The 17,700-nt window shown below is 41.2% G+C and overlaps 1 protein-coding gene across 1 annotated transcript in view; it reads right to left on the bottom strand.

Annotated features, from left to right (window-relative positions):
* Positions 1 to 17,700, bottom strand: part of LOC126260255 (serine/threonine-protein kinase Genghis Khan) — a 325,774-nt gene that overhangs the window by 114,834 nt on the left and 193,240 nt on the right. The window contains exon 19 of the mRNA XM_049957581.1: positions 12,622 to 12,728. Coding sequence (XP_049813538.1) covers positions 12,622 to 12,728 — 107 coding nt within the window. The remainder of the gene's footprint in view (positions 1 to 12,621; positions 12,729 to 17,700) is intronic.

Genomic DNA, 17,700 nt, shown 5'->3' with positions numbered 1-17,700 from the left:
GTCTCTTCCTCATTGTATCTGTGATCTTTTCTGTATTTTTGTATGTCTTCATGCGACATCTGAAGACTAGCTGCATATTCGCAGAGGAGTGACGATTTATGCAGGAACTGAGAGTCGACTCTGAATGTAATTGGGACTGACAGTTGACCAGTTAATTAAATGTAACATATACCACATAAATAGATGAAGACGTCCCTTATTCTTCAATTACACTACTCCCTATTGGGAGTTGTAGTTTCATATCACAGGAAACAGTAACAACCTTAAAATACCTATGAGTAACCACACAAAGTAACTTAAAGTGGAATGATCACATAAAATGTATTGTAAGAAAAGCAAAAACTTGGCTGAGATTAATTGTAAAAATATTATGGAAATGTAAGTCATCCATGAAAGAATTGGCTTACAAAGCACTTGTTTGGTTTGTTCTTGAGTATGCTCATGAGTTTGGGATCTTTGCCAGGTTTGATTAGTAGAAAAGGTAGAGAAGCAACAAAGAGTGGCATATTTTGTCACAGCGCTGCTGGTCAGTTAGTCAGTGTGAAAGCATGGAGATGCTCAATAAACTCCAGTGGCATGTGCTATAGGACATGCATTGCGTATCATGGACAGGTTTATTGGTAGTATTCCGTTAGATGAGGTTGTTAAATCTGGAAGATTCTGTATGTGCAATTCAGTAGCAACTGGCCTCACATCAGCATTTTACTCACTTCCACAACCACTCATCTCAATAACAGCCACTTGATAAGGTTAAACATCTCACTCATCATCCAATAGGGTACTACCATGAGCAGAATGTGGAGAGCTCCGGAATATCACTAAGCTTGACTGTTGAGACCATGGATTTGGTTTAATTTTCATTACAAAAAACCTTATCCAGTCTATAAACTGAGAAATGCAACATCATCATGAGCAAAAAGGTCTATTATTTTAGTATTTTTAAAGTATTTTACCTGGTGATGTATCGGTACATGACAAAGGAGTTTCATGAAGTGGACACCAGCCTATGTATTCGTATGAAGAGACAAAGTCTCTGTGCTCAGGCACAGCACTCTGCAGTGTCTAACACACCTTTCGCAAAAGGAAGTAGAAAACTACCATTTCAGAACCATGAATGATACAGTTCTATAAGTACTAACAGATGTTGTGAGGCCTCTCCTACCATACATCTCAGCATGTACTACAAAACCTGTTTTAAATAATACTGTGACATGAAGGATTTTGTTATGTTGCCATGGGTCTAATTTTATTGCCAAATGCTACATTTTCTTTCCTACAGACAACTGAATGATGAAGACAGGTACATAATATGCCTTATTTTAGTGTCTGCTGAGTAATTATTGTCATTTTGTCTTGCTTTCTAGTGTTCTCCACTTTTAATTTGCCATAGAAGCACCAAGAAATATTAAATTTGTCACTGAAAGAAAAATTCACACCCACATATCATCATCATCACGACCACAATCAAATGCATCCAGCACAATTATTACAAAACTTAACATTCACAAAAAAATTTACAGCAAAAGATTTTAATAATTATGCCACATATACAGCAAAGACATGTAGCTGTAAATTGGATCGAACATTTGTTTTACACTGTTTGTTATGAACAGTAATTACTTTTACAAACACTTTTGGATCTGTAAAATTTGATAGCAGCTGAGTTGCACTTCATCATGAAAACACAACTTCAGTCAAACAGTATGTAGGATTACAAATAGCAGCTGACTGAAAGAATTCAGCTGAAAGCAGTTGCAATGCTTTAAGGGGTGGAACTTACTTGGTGTGCATAACGCAGGATGAAAGAGCAATTCTTAGTCTAGAATGTGGAGGTTACAGAGGTGAAATAATTCTATTTTACAAATAGGCTTGACTTCCCAAAATAATGTTAACCCTCCACGTCTATTTAATATGACAATATTCCCTAGCACAGACTCTAAACTTACATCAACCTTTAACAGATTTAAAGTAAATGGCTGAGAATACTGAATAACCTTAATTCTGCAATGACTCATAATTTTAGTATCTGCACAAGTAAACACTGTTGTGTTGTAATCAATGGCCTTTTCTGTTGTAAGCCATGTTTGTTGGTGTGGACAATTAACATCACTTGGGTAGGTAAAACTTGTCTGTGAGGCACAGTAGTGAAGTGATCACACTAACTACATAACTCCTAATACAGTAAGTATATCATTTGCAGTGAGAGTTATTGCATCCTAAAATAAAAATATTTGAGTAAAATAGTTTTATGTCATTTATTCCAAATGAAAATTGTTTGAATATTTGCATTTTCAGACAACACCGATTTGTATTACGCTCTGTTCAGTCAAGGACATGAAACAGGTGTGCGCAATCACTTGATGTTTACAAGGCACAATGGGTTACGTAGGATCAAGCGTCAGACACACAACCCACTGAGAAGCTCACAAATGAACATTTAATCTCATTTGAGCCTGTCAGCTAACTGCATCTCACCTTCTGAAGGTGGTCACATTGCCCCTGGTGTTCTGCTGATAACAATTAGGTAAACAAGGACAGACAGAAATTAAGATTAACATTCCAGTTTTGATTATTATCAACTATCCCACACTAGGTTTTGCTTATTAACCAAGCAAGTGAATGAGAACTGCATGACTGACTCTGTTGGAGTGTCTCCAGTAGTTCCCACAAGGCAATTTGTCCTTCCAACTAAAAGATACAGAGCTATTAGTGTTTATTAAAAACAACCAAAACTCTATCCTGCTGATGGAGGTTTACTTTTAAATCATAATTAGGAGAATTTATTTAGTGCATACATTTAATTTTATCATCATTCTTATCAACTGTGTTCACCTCACAATCTACCTCCTAACCATTTTAAGTGCATCTGAATATTCATAACTTCTTGCCATTATCAGATTCCCAATCCCAGTCAAAGGATTTTCATGCATCATACTGTCCTTTCATCAGGTGAAGCGGCATATAGAATATAGAAATCTTCAGTGTTGCTAAGTCTCCAGGCTATGTTAAAGAACTTCTGCATATGATGTGGCAACACTGAGTTCCAGGCCACTGCAATGGCTTTTATTGTGTCAAACATATCCCAATTTGGGGTTGCGGTATTGCTTTCAGTAGCACAAGTTGCAGCTCTTACAAATTGCTTGCAATAAGCTCTCTTCATGAGAGAAATGATGACTTGGTCCATGGGCTGAAGGCAGCTTTTCGCATTTGGAGGAAAAAACTGGAACTTTATGTTGGTTAGGTTCAGATCCTCTATGTTATGGACAGTGCACCTGTCCAATGTATGAAGAACATGTCCGTTTTGAGCAACCATTCAACTGTTGAAATGAAGAAGCCACTTGTGAAATGATGTGTCATTGATCCCAGCTTTCTCATGATGAGAGTAGATGCAAGGTAAAGTGCCCATACTAATGTTTTTAAAACAACACAACTTCCCGGAGTTATCAATAATCAGGGATGAAACTTCTCATTGCAGTCCACATTACATACAAGGGCAACAGCTACATGTTGTTTGCTGCGTGCTCCACCGTGACACTTATCACCTTTTATCCCCAGGGTGCAGTTTGGAAGAAGTTTGTAACAAAGTCCAGTTTCACCCATATTGAACACATCACACAAAGTATACTTTTCCCTTCACTCTGTAGAATTCATGCAAACAGCTATTCACATTTTCTTCATCAACTTTATTTGCTTCACCACAAATTTGTACAGGTGAAATTGAATGTCTCTTTTGGAATTGATACAGCGAACCAGCAGAACAACTGAAGTCTTCAATGCCTATTGGAAATCTCATTCGCTTTTGACTGAATTATAGGGCCACTTAAAGGTATGTCAGATGCACGCATATGACTGAAGCCTTGTAGTAGTAACGTCTTGATGTTTTCATACCACGCGCTACAAAGTCGTTTAGGTTTGTCTCTGCAACCAGATGCAGCAGCTTTAATGATTTTTTTATTATTATTAATTATTGTAGGTATCGTGGGTTTGGGAATTCCAAACTTATCCGCAATTGCTGTTTTCTTTGTACCATGGTCCACTTCGTATAGAGTCTTAAGCTTTACCTGTATATTTAGAGCTCTCCGTTTCCTCTTTGTCATGTTTTGTGTGCTATCTTTCATAGATTTTTATTCAGTATTCTAATTTGATTTGGTTATGACTAAAAGAACACCTGTCATCGAATATGTTTGTAATTGCTAATGCACATATTATTGAATTTATTTAAGTGTACTGTACATGCTGATTGTTGAGGTGATAATTGCGGCTGCAGTCCAACAATACATCACAAATGAGTCGGCAATGGATAGTTAGCTCTGTATTTACATTTTTGCATTCACTTTGAAAAAAAAAATTAACACTTAAAAATACTATAGCTTCAGAAGTTTGCATTAAAATGAAAGTTAATCACACTAGGAACTGAAAAAAGTTTGTAATATGTCTTAACCGAAATTTGTGTTAACCGATAAAACTTCCCATAAGAACTAATGTATTCCTGTTGGCCCAATATTTTTTTCATGTTAATTGTGAGTTCTCCTTAAATGAGTTCACTCTGAAAATGTTATACTGTACGTTTTCTAAACACTTGGCCTTCTGAAGCTTGACTTTGTCACTTTCATTTATGGCTAAGCCCTGCATAAACCATAAATCTGGCTGTAATTGGTGTTGGCAAGTACGTGCCGTCCCCTTTTAAGACTGATCTGAACTCTCATAGGTTTCCTGTTTACACACTTGCGACAAAATGTAATGTTATTATTCACTGGTGATTCACTATTGGTTGTCCTACATTGATTTTGGAAGTATAAGATTTCTCTCCAACCCAAGACATGCATGGTTCACACCGATGGAAATCCCTGAGTATCCAAACAAAGATGATGTGACTTACCAAATGAAAGTGCTGGCAGGTCGACAGACACACAAACAAACACAAACATACACACAAAATTCAAGCTTTCGCAACAAACTGTTGCCTCATCAGGAAAGAGGGAAGGAGAGGGAAAGACGAAAGGATGTGGGTTTTAAGGGAGAGGGTAAGGAGTCATTCCAATCCCGGGAGCGGAAAGACTTACCTTAGGGGGAAAAAAGGACGGGTATACACTCGCGCACACACACACATATCCATCCACACATATACAGACACAAGCAGACATATGTAGAGGCTTATCTCACGAGGGGTAAGATAGATACTGCCCACAGGAAAATTAAAGACACCTTTGGAGAAAAGAGAACCACTTGCATGAATATCAAGAGCTCAGATGGAAACCCAGTTCTAAGCAAAGAAGGGAAAGCAGAAAGGTGGAAGGAGTATATAGAGGGTCTATACAGGGGCGATGTTCTTGAGGAGAATATTATGGAAATGGAAGAGGATGTAGATGAAGATGAAATGGGAGATATGATACTGAGTGAAGAGTTTGACAGAGCACTGAAGGACCTAAGTCGAAACAAGGCCCCGGGAGTAGACAACATTCCATTAGAACTACTGACGACCTTGGGAGAGCCAGTCCTGACAAAACTCTACCATCTGGTGAGCAAGATGTATGAGACAGGCGAAATTCCCTCAGACTTCAAGAACAATATAATAATTCCAATCCCAAAGAAAGCAGGTGTTGACAGATGTGAAAATTACCTAACTATCAGTTTAATAAGTCACAGCTACAAAATAATAATGCAAATTCTTTACAGACGAACGGAAAAACTGGTAGAAGCCGACCTCAGGGAAGATCAGTTTGGATTCCGCAAAAATGTTGGAACACGTGAGGCAATACTGACCCTACGACATATTTGAAAATACACTCCTGGAAATGGAAAAAAGAACACATTGACACCGGTGTGTCAGACCCACCATACTTGCTCCGGACACTGCGAGAGGGCTGTACAAGCAATGATCACACGCACGGCACAGCGGACACACCAGGAACCGCGGTGTTGGCCGTCGAATGGCGCTAGCTGCGTAGCATTTGTGCACCGCCGCCGTCAGTGTCAGCCAGTTTGCCGTGGCATACGGAGCTCCATCGCAGTCTTTAACACTGGTAGCATGCCGCGACAGCGTGGACGTGAACCGTATGTGCAGTTGACGGACTTTGAGCGAGGGCGTATAGTGGGCATGCGGGAGGCCGAGTGGACGTACCGCCGAATTGCTCAACACGTGGGGCGTGAGGTCTCCACAGTACATCGATGTTGTCGCCAGTGGTCGGCGGAAGGTGCACGTGCCCGTCGACCTGGGACCGGACCGCAGCGACGCACGGATGCACGCCGAGACCGTAGGATCCTACGCAGTGCCGTAGGGGACCGCACCGCCACTTCCCAGCAAATTAGGGACACTGTTGCTTCTGGGGTATCGGCGAGGACCATTCGCAACCGTCTCCATGAAGCTGGGCTACGGTCCCGCACACCGTTAGGCCGTCTTCCGCTCACGCCCCAACATCGTGCAGCCCGCCTCCAGTGGTGTCGCGACAGGCGTGAATGGAGGGACGAATGGAGACGTGTCGTCTTCAGCGATGAGAGTCGCTTCTGCCTTGGTGCCAATGATGGTCGTATGCGTGTTTGGCACCGTGCAGGTGAGCGCCACAATCAGGACTGCATACGACCGAGGCACACAGGGCCAACACCCGGCATCATGGTGTGGGGAGCGATCTCCTACACTGGCCGTACACCACTGGTGATCGTCGAGGGGACACTGAATAGTGCACGGTACATCCAAACCGTCATCGAACCCATCGTTCTACCATTCCTAGACCGGCAAGGGAACTTGCTGCTCCAACAGGACAATGCACGTCCGCATGTATCCCGTGCCACCCAACGTGCTCTAGAAGGTGTAAGTCAACTACCCTGGCCAGCAAGATCTCCGGATCTGTCCCCCATTGAGCATGTTTGGGACTGGATGAAGCGTCGTCTCACGCGGTCTGCACGTCCAGCACGAACGCTGGTCCAACTGAGGCACCAGGTGGAAATGGCATGGCAAGCCGTTCCACAGGACTACATCCAGCATCTCTACGATCGTCTCCATGGGAGAATAGCAGCCTGCATTGCTGCGAAAGGTGGATATACACTGTACTAGTGCCGACATTGTGCATGCTCTGTTGCCTGTGTCTATGTGCCTGTGGTTCTGTCAGTGTGATCATGTGATGTATCTGACCCCAGGAATGTGTCAATAAAGTTTCCCCTTCCTGGGACAATGGATTCACGGTGTTCTTATTTCAATTTCCAGGAGTGTAGATTAAGGAAAGGCAAACCTACGTTTCTAGTATTTGTACACTTAGAGAAAGCTTTTGACAATATTGACTGGAATACTCTCTTTCAAATTCTGAAGGTGGCAGGGGTAAAATACAGAGAGTGAAAGGCTATTTACAATTTGTATGGAAACCAGATGGCAGTTATAAGAGTCGAGGGGCATGAAAGGGAAGCAGTGGTTGGGAAGGGAGTACGGCAGGGTTGTAGTCTCTCTCCGTTGTTATTCAATCTGTATATTGAGCAAGCAATAAAGGAAACAAAAGAAAAGTTCGGAGTTGGTATTAAAATCCATGGAGAAAAAATAAAAACTTAGAGGTTCGCTGATGATATTGTAATTCTGTCAGAGACAGCAAAGGACTTGGAAGAGCAGTTGAACGGAATGGATAGTGTCTTGAAAGGAGGGTATAAGATGAACATAAACAAAAGCAAAACAAGGATAATGGAATGTAGTCGAATTAAGTCGGGTGATGCTGAGGGAATTAGATTAGGAAATGAGACACTTAAAGTAGTAAAGAAGTTTTGCTATTTGAGGAGCAAAATAACTGATGATGGTCGAAGTATAGAGGATATAAAATGTAGACCGGCAATGGCAAGGAAAACGTTTCTGAAGAAGAGAAATTTGTTAACATCGCATATTGATTTAAGTGTCAGGAAGTCGTTTCTTAAAATATTTGTATGGAGTGTAGTCATGTATGGAAGTGAAACATGGGCGATAAATAGTTTAGACAAGAAGAAAATAGAAGCTTTTGAAATGTGGTGCTACAGAAGAATGCTGAAGATTAGGTGTGTAGATCACATAACTAATGAGGAGGTATTGAATAGAATTGGGGAGAAGAGGAGTTTGTGGCACAACTTGACCAGAAGAAGGGATCGGTTGGTAGGACATGTCCTGAGGCATGAAGGGATCACAAATTTAGCATTGGAGGGCAGCGTGGAGGGTAAAAATCGTAGAGGGAGACCAAGAGATGAATACACTAAGCAGATTCAGAAGGATTTAGGCTGCAGTAGGTACTGGGAGATGAAGAAGCTTGCACAGGATAGAGTAGCATGGAGAGCTGCATCAAACCAGTCACAGGACTGAAGACCACAACAACAACAACAACAAGAAAAGTAAATTGTCTTCAATGACGGTGCACAGTCCGTGTGACTTTAATCCAATCCTGTTTTGATTTCTGTGGCAATCCAATGCTTCAAATGAAAACGTTTAGTTAACAGCACGAAGCTTGGTTTTCTCCACCGTCAATTACAGTTTACACACTGACCAATTCAGACGGATGTCAACAATGAACTGTGCTCTGTACATTGTTGAAATTCTTTGTACAGTCCTTGGAATAATGAAGCTTACCAACCACAAAGACACAACAAAAATGTCCCATTATTTAATGGCAATTTACTATACTCATCAAACCATCCTTTTATGTTACATAAGGAACGTGCAATTTTATTTATGAAATGTGAAACTGTATAAGTCATCTAATGCTATTGCTGTATATAACATACTGATTCCACTTCTTTTACATTTATTTCATCTGATTTAGATAAAACTAGGAGAAATGATGACTGTTTAATGCCTGCATTTTCCTGTGTATACATCAACAACAGGAAAATTGTGACTGGAATAATACACGTATGTAACGGGCAATTTGCAGGGATTCTTTTGTCTTAGTTCTCTTGTGCCATGTTTCTCTCAGCATGTACTGCATTACATTGTTGTTGTTGTTGTTGTGGTCTTCAGTCCTGAGACTGGTTTGATGCAGCTCTCCATGCTACTCTATCCTGTGCAAGCTTCTTCATCTCCCAGTACCTACTGCAACCTACATCCTTCTGAATCTGCTTAGTGTATGCATCTCTTGGTCTCCCCCTACGATTTTTACCCTCCACGCTGCCCTCCAATACTAAATTGGTGATCCCTTGATGCCTCAGAACATGTCCTACCAACCGATCCCTTCTTCTGGTCAAGTTGTGCCACAAAGTCCTCTTCTCCCCAATCCTATTCAGTACCTCCTCATTAGTTATGTGATCTACCCATCTATTCTTCAGCATTCTTCTGTAGCACCACATTTCGAAAGCTTCTATTCTCTTCTTGTCCAAACTATTTATCGTCCATGTTTCACTTCCATACATGGCTACACTCCATACAAATACTTTCAGAAACGACTTCCTGACACTTAAATCTATACTCGATGTTAACAAATTTCTCTTCTTCAGAAACGCTTTCCTTGCCATTGCCAGTCTACATTTTATATCGTCTCTACTTCGACCATCATCAGTTATTTTACTCCCCAAATAGCAAAACTCCTTTACTACTTTAAGTGTCTCATTTCCTAATCTAATTCCCTCAGCATCACCCGACTTAATTCGACTACATTCCATTATCCTCGTTTTGCTTTTGTTGATGTTCATCTTATATCCTCCCTTCCAAGACACCATCCATTCCATTCAACTGCTCTTCCTTTGCTGTCACTGACAGAATTACAATGTCATCGGCGAACCTCAAAGTTTCTATTTCTTCTCCATGGATTTTAATACCTACTCCGAATTTTTCTTTTGTTTCCATTACTGCTTGCTCAATATACAGATTGAATAACATCGGGGAGAGGCTACAACCCTGTCTTACTCCCTTCCCAACCACTGCTTCCCTTTCATGTCCCTCGACTCTTATAACTGCCATCTGGTTTCTGTACAAATTGTAAATAGCCTTTCGCTCCCTGTATTTTACCCCTGCCACCTTTAGAATTTGAAAGAGAGTATTCCAGTCAACATTGTCAAAAGCTTTCTCTAAGTCTACAAATGCTAGAAACGTAGGTTTGCCTTTCCTTAATCTTTCTTCTAAGATAAGTCGTAAGGTCAGTATTGCCTCACGTGTTCCAGTATTTCTACGGAATCCAAACTGATCTTCCCCGAGGTCGGCATTACATTACTGTTTGTAAAAACTGTACCACCAAGGAGACATGGTATTACAATGAAATTTTTTCGAGAGATTAGGAACATGACAATACACAAATGATTAGAATTATAGAACTGTACATGAACTTCGACCATGGAAATTCAGTAAGGTGTGAAGCCACCACAAGCTATAGTAAGAGGCTCTAGGTGTCATGGCATGGGCATGCTTCTGGGGGACACACTGCACAATTATAAAGGATGGACAGTGATTGCAGGAGTGTCAGAATGAATAAGTCAATCAGCCATATCCCAAACAGCTCTGATGAGCAATGTCACCCTGGGATAGCAGTGGCATCCATTGATCTCTAAAGAAGTCTTACAAATTGCTTGCCGCCATGTGACCAGGCACTAACCTGCTGAAATATGGCATTTGGAGCTGCCTGCAGGGCAAGGGGGGGTGGGGGCACCAGGCCAGAGTGCTTCAGACTCTAATGCTGCCTCCCTGAAGTAGCTGATGATGTTACAATTGCCCTCACTATGTAGGAGGTAAGATTGCACGTTAAAGTCAAAGGTGCCCAAAGTACCACATTTGACATTTACCTACTCTGCCACTCAACAATGCAGTCTACCCAACAACATCCAACCTGGTAGTGTCTATTTGCCATACAGTAGGTCAAGTTGAAGTGGTACTCATCTGAAAACACTACATACTACCATTCAGCACTCCAGTGACTGTGATGCCATCTAAGGAGATGGTGGTTTAGGGTTAATGTCCGTTGTAGTGCTCCAAGGTTGAGCCAACATTACAGACAAAGCTGTTCTGTTGGTTATGGTCATGCGTACGAGATGGTGGTCATCTCACACTGTGTGGTTCAAGCACCACCTTGTGTATATGATACTCTTATATCCATTGGTTCCACATATGCATCACTGTTTTAGTAACATGCGCTATACAAGCAGCAATGTTACCATACGGCAATCTCAAAGACAAATCACTCTGTGCTGTTTGGACTCACTCACATGCTGATATTATGTCTTTTGACATTGATAAGGCATATCAGCACTTCCTTGCACATTTCTGCTTGATCTGACAGCTCTGCACTCTCTAAGTGCTGTGTTAACACTGACCTGTCTGGTAACACAACAGAGGGTGCTGCTGGGCCTATGTGTAAGCCATCTCTCTGCAACCATTAATCAGTTATTACAGTTTCACTGTTCTACGCCACCTCCAATTTTGGAGTGATTTATACCATTACTTCTGTGTGTTGCAATTATCACGAACATTACTGTATTATATAAATGACAACACAGCCACAGATGAGAGTGTTATCTTGTTTACATATTGCACAAAAAAACCTGCATAATTAGTCCAAAAGAACTATACTTTCCACACAAGGTAACACAACTAATGGTTATGCTTTTCAACTCGGCAAATTGAAATTCTCTCAAAATGTAATGCAAACAACTACATCAGACATTAGATGTATTTAGTCAAATAGTGAGAACAACAAAGAAGTAGATACAGCTTAGCAGGACAAAAGCCAGTCACAAATTTTCCTTCAGTATCTACAACTAAAACTCAATTAAATCCATGAAGAAAAATGATCATACTCACTGAAAGTTGTAAAATTTATGCCTCACTAACAGGAACATGCAAATGTTAAGTTCTCAGGGTCAGCAGACCCTTCTTCAGAACCCAGATAAAAGATGAAAGAACCACATGTCGAAAGCTCGAGAAGTACTACTCAGAAATCAACAGAAACACACAAGAAACTAATGCACAACCTGATGAAATGTAACATCTGAAGAGGAAACTTTGTCTCTGAACAATGAGGGGTATGTAACATTTCATAACTAACATTTTTTGTATGTATATCAGACACTGGTAAAAATATGATAGAGATACAAACTATGTATGTGAGCTGGACAATAGATATCACAACCTGAGTTTCACACACTTTACATTCCTACAAATCATAACTAAAGAAAGCACATAAAAAATTAAAATTATTTACTGTATGTGTTAAAAGGTGTAACTTTTTATTGTGCAAATCTTAAGAGCTCAGTAATGTCTGACCTACAGGTAAAACTTATTATTCATTTTAAAACTGAGTTAGCAGAAGAACATTATTTCACTAATGTAGGTGAAGTAGCTGACGTTTGATTTGGTAAAAGTGGAAAAAGCCTAAGAAAGTGAGAAAACAAAAGCAGGGGAGAGTGGAATATGTTAATGCAACAGCTGGAAAAGTTGAATGTACCTTGCAAATTCCAGTTGTGTATCCTTACGATTTCCAATGTTCAGACTGAAAAGTGTTGGAAAGGTGTAAGCACGCGTCGTCGTTGGATGTGTCTTATCATGCCGATGAATGCTATGTCAATATCTGAAGTTTGGGAAAATTGTGATACATACCCAGATAAAACAATAGTATAACTGTCACACCACTTGCAGCTGTAACATTATATACTGTAATTCTACGTTGATATATGTGGAAATAACAATTAAAGACTTACATGGTTCACCAGATTCTAATCTTGACTGAAGTTCTTTGATTTGAATTTCTTTCCTCTTTACCTCATGAGACAACGTATCATACCTCTGACGCAAATCTCTCAACTCCCTGTAACAATTAAAGTGATGCTGAACACAATGAATTCCGTTTAGGTGTAAAAAAGTGGTGCAGATTCACTGTCAAATGGTTCAAATGGCTCTGAGCACTATGGGACTTAACTACTGTGGTCATCAGTCCCCTAGAACTTAGAACTACTTAAACCTAACTAACCTAAGGACATCACACACACATCCACGCCCGAGGCAAGATTCGAACCTGCGACCGTAGCGGTCGCGCGGTTCCAGACTAGTACCTTGTAGTGCCTAGAACCGCTCGGCCATCCCGGCCGGCGGATTCACTGTCCAAAACAAATATCATCATCCTAGATATAATATTACAACAAAAAAGAAGGATGCTGTACAGTGAAAATATATATGATAGAAGGAAACATTCCACGTGGGAAAAAATATATCTAAAAACAAAGATGATGTGACTTACCAAACGAAAGCGCTGGCACGTCGATAGACACACAAACAAACACAAAAAATTCAAGCTTTCGCAACAAACTGTGTCTCTATATGTGTGGATGGATATGTGTGTGTGCACGCGAGTGTATACCAGTCCTTTTTTCCCTCTAAGATAAGTCATTCCGCTCCCGGGATTGGAATGACTCCTTACACTCTCCCTTAAAACCCACATCCTTTCATCTTTCCCTCTCCTTCCCTCTTTCCTGATGAGGCAACAGTTTGTTGCGAAAGCTTGAATTTTGTGTGTATGTTTGTGTGTCTGTCGACCTGCCAGCACTTTCATTTGGTAAGTCACATCATCTTTGTTTTTAGATATATTTTTCCCACGTGGAATGTTTCCCTCTATATATATATATATAAAAACAAAGATGATGTGACTTACCAAATGAAAGTGCTGGCAGGTCGACAGACACACAAACAAACACAAACATACACACATAATTCAAGCTTTCGCAACAAACTGTTGCCTCATCAGGAAAGAGGGAAGGAGAGGGAAAGACGAAAGGTAGAGGGTAAGGAGCTATTCCAATCCCGGGAGCGGAAAGACTTACCTTAGGGGGAAAAAAGGACGGGGTATACACTCGCGCACACACACATATCCATCCACACATATACAGATACAAGCAGACATATGTAAAGGCAAAGAATTTGGGCAGAGATGTCAGTCGAGGCAGAAGTACAGAGGCAAAGATGTTGAATGACAGTTGAGGTATGAGCGGCGGCAACCTGAAATTAGCTGAGGTTGAGGCCTGGTGGGTAATGAGAAGAGAGGATATACTGAAGGGCAAGTTCCCATCTCCGGAGTTCTGACAGGTTGGTGTTAATGGGAAGTATCCAGATAACCCGGACAGTGTAACACTGTGCCAAGATGTGCTGGCCGTGCACCAAGGCATGTTTAGCCAAAGGGTGATCCTCATTACCAACAAACACTGTCTGCCTGTGTCCATTCATGTGAATGGACAGTTTGTTGCTGGTCATTCCCACATAGAAAGCTTCACAGTGTAGGCAGATCAGTTGGTAAATCACGTGCGTGCTTTCACACGTGGCTCTGCCTTTGATCGTGTACACCTTCCGGGTTACAGGACTGGAGTAGGTGGTAGTGGGAGGGTGCATGGGACAGGTTTTACACTGGGGGCGGTTACAAGGGTAGGAGCCAGAGGGTAGGGAAGGGGGTTTGGGGATTTCATAGGGATGAACCAAGAGGTTACGAAGGTTAGGTGGATGGCGGAAAGACACTCTTGGTGGAGTGGGGAGGATTTAATGAAGGATGGATCTCATTTCAGGGCAGGATTTGAGGAAGTCGTATCCCTGCTGGAGAGCCACATTCAGAGTCTGATCCAGTCCCGGAAAGTACCCTGTCACAAGTGGGGCACTTTTGGGGTTCTTCCGTGAGAGTTTCTGGGTTTGAGGGGATGAGGAAGTGGCTCTGGTTATTTGCTTCTGTACCAGGTCGGGAGGGTAGTTGCGGGATGCGAAAGCTGTTTTCAGGTTGTTGGTGTAATGGTTCAGTGATTGAGGACTGGAGCAGATTCATTTGCCACGAAGACCTAGGCTGTAGGGAAGGGACCGTTTGATATGGAATGGGTGGCAGCTGTCATAATGGAAGTACTGTTGCTTGTTGGTGGGTTTGATGTGGACCGATGTGTGAAGTTGGCCATTGGACAGATGGAGGTCAACGTCAAGGAAAGTGGCATGGGATTTGGAGTAGGACCAGGTGAATCTGATGGAACCAAAGGAGTTGAGGTTGGAGAGGAAATTCTGGAGTTCTTCTTCACTGCGAGTCCACATCATGAAGATGTCATCAATAAATCTGTACCAAACTTTGGGTTGGCAGGCCTGGGTAACCAAGAAGGCTTCCTCTAAAGGCCCATAAATAGGTTGGCGTACGAGGGGGCCATCCTGGTACCCATGGCTGTTCCCTTTAATTGTTGGTATGTCTGGCCTTCGAAAGTGAAGAAGTTGTGAGTCAGGATGAAGCTGGCTAAGGTAATGAGGAAAGAGGTTTTAGGTAGGGTGGCAGGTGACCGGCGTGAAAGGAAGTGCTCCATCGCAGTGAGGCCCTGCACGTGCGGAATATTTGTGTATAAGAAAATGGATATAATAGAGGGAAACATTCCACGTGGGAAAAATATGTTGTTTTAAGATATATATACGTGTGTGTGTGTGTGTGTGTGTGTGTGTGTGAGAGAGAGAGAGAGAGAGAGAGAGAGAGAGAGAGAGAGAGAGTATACAAGCTCTGTCAGTTTGTACTCTTAGCATAATATATTTCTGGAAAGAGATGGAGATTATTCAAGGTGAAGAGAAAGAAGGTTCAGACTAATTCTTTTCTTGTTGACACTGTGTTGTCTTAACTAAGTATTATTTGACACAAGTCACTAAATTAATTACAATGAAACTAATATTATCACAAAGGCCCTGAATTTCTGGGACATCATTATTAACTAATAATTACACTTCACAAAAAAAGATGGATGACTTAATGTAACTAGAACCAACTAATATTTATTAAGAAATCACCAGTAATCATCTGTTATACTGTATGCAAGATATAGCTATAAAATAATGGGACTACCACTGTGAAACACTATTTTAAAAACATACATTTACTTATTGTACCTCTCAATATATACCCATCCTCTATCCCTAAAATGTTCCATGCAAATCTTCCACTGATGGAAACAGTGCTAAAACTCTTCCTCTGTAGGCTCCTCAATGATGCATTCTGCTTTTTCTTTCACTCCTTCAGCAGACTGAAATCTTGTTCCTTTTAATACACATTTGACCTTTAAGAATAGATAAAAGTCATGCGGCATTAGGTCAGGGGAATAAGGTGGGTGGTGTAACACTGGGATACAGTACTTCCCTTGAAATCTGTTAATAGACAATGTGGTACGAGCAGGTGCATTGACTACTTCTCCCACAATTTGAGCCATTTTTTTCTTATTTTCTCATGGAGCTGAGCAAGCCCATTTAGGTAGTAATATTGATTAACCCTTCAGGAATCTAGTGAAGATTCACTTTGAATTTTGCTTTGCTCATTCGAGCCTTTTTTTCGCTTTCAGTGAAGTTGAGTCCTTCCCATGTATGGGCTGCTGCTTGATTTCTGGATCGTAAGTGCACAACCAAGATTTGCTATATGTTTCCATTCTTTTCAAGAAAGTAGTATCACTTTCAGTGGTCTTCAAAGTGTCAATACAAATGTTTTCAGAAGCTTCTTTTTGTTCGATCACTGCAATTTTCGGCACCCATTTCACACACATCTTTATCACGTAAAACTGGTTATGTAAAATTTGCCTTATGCATTCTTTCTCAATTCCTACAGTTTCAGCAATTGAGTGAATACTCAAATGATAGTCAGATCAAATCAGTTACTTACTTTTTCAATACTTTCGCGTGTTTTTGATGGTGAAGGGCATCCTGGCCATGAGTAATCTTCAGTGTCTTCTCAGCTATCTTTGAAATGTGTGAACCACTCAAAAACCCACATATGCGATAAAAAGTCTTTGCCGTACATTTATTTTTGTAAAAGACAATTTGTTGCTCTATTATTTCTCTTATCAATTTTCCGGAAAAAAAAGATGTAACACAAACAAAGGTCATGGCCACATTGATCTGTCTACAGAAACCAGTGATGCTGCATTCCACTATTGGTCACTCATCTTTGGCACAGGTCTACTTACTCTGTGACAGCACCAGGTCTATTATTTTATGAGCACATTTCTTATATAAATCAGAGAGTATATGTCCGGGACTTCCCAAACCCAGGGACAATTTCAACCCAATTTTGCACAAAAACTGCAGACCTAATGAGTATTAGCACTGTGGGTTTTTTAATATCCTAGTTCCAATAGGTTGGAGATGATACGCAAAAATATGTTTTCTTCAGCCCCTGCCGTAAGACTGCGCTGTGCAACAGATATATTGTGTGGGCACAGTATCGGCCTACCAAATCAACCTGCTTAGCATCTGAGCCTAAATGGCAAGAAACAGTTTTCTGAGCACTGACATGTAGGCTGCCCTATATGACAGGTGAATAGTTTTGGAAGTAATATCTGACTGTTTTAATGATCTGCTATGCTTGCCAGCCTGTACATCAGTGGCAAATAAATGATTTTCAAGCCCCTGATGTGTAGCCTCCCCTGCATGACAGAAGTATTGTAGGATTAGTGTCAGCCTTCTTTATTGAACCATATTGCAGGTGCTACACATGCCAATGAGCATGCCTGGGTTATGCTGAATGGATAGAGAAGGAAATGGACAGAGTGATGGGGAGGGGGAAAAGGACCGAGAGGGGGGGGGAGGGGGAAATTGACAGAGGTAGAGGAAAAGGGGGAGATGCATGAGGCCTATGGAAGGTATAGAGGGGTAGCGGACAGGGAGAGAGAGAGGAGGGAGGGTAGGAAGATATGAACAGAGAAAGAAGGGTGGAGGAAATGGACAAAGAGAGGAGGAGGAGGAGATGAAGAGACAGAGATAGTGGGGAGAAGCAGACACACTGATAAAGGTGGGAGGAT

The sequence above is a fragment of the Schistocerca nitens genome, chromosome 5 (genome assembly GCF_023898315.1).
Source record: "Schistocerca nitens isolate TAMUIC-IGC-003100 chromosome 5, iqSchNite1.1, whole genome shotgun sequence".
Lineage (NCBI taxonomy): Eukaryota > Metazoa > Arthropoda > Insecta > Orthoptera > Acrididae > Schistocerca > Schistocerca nitens.
This window is presented reverse-complemented; position numbering and strand designations above follow the sequence as displayed.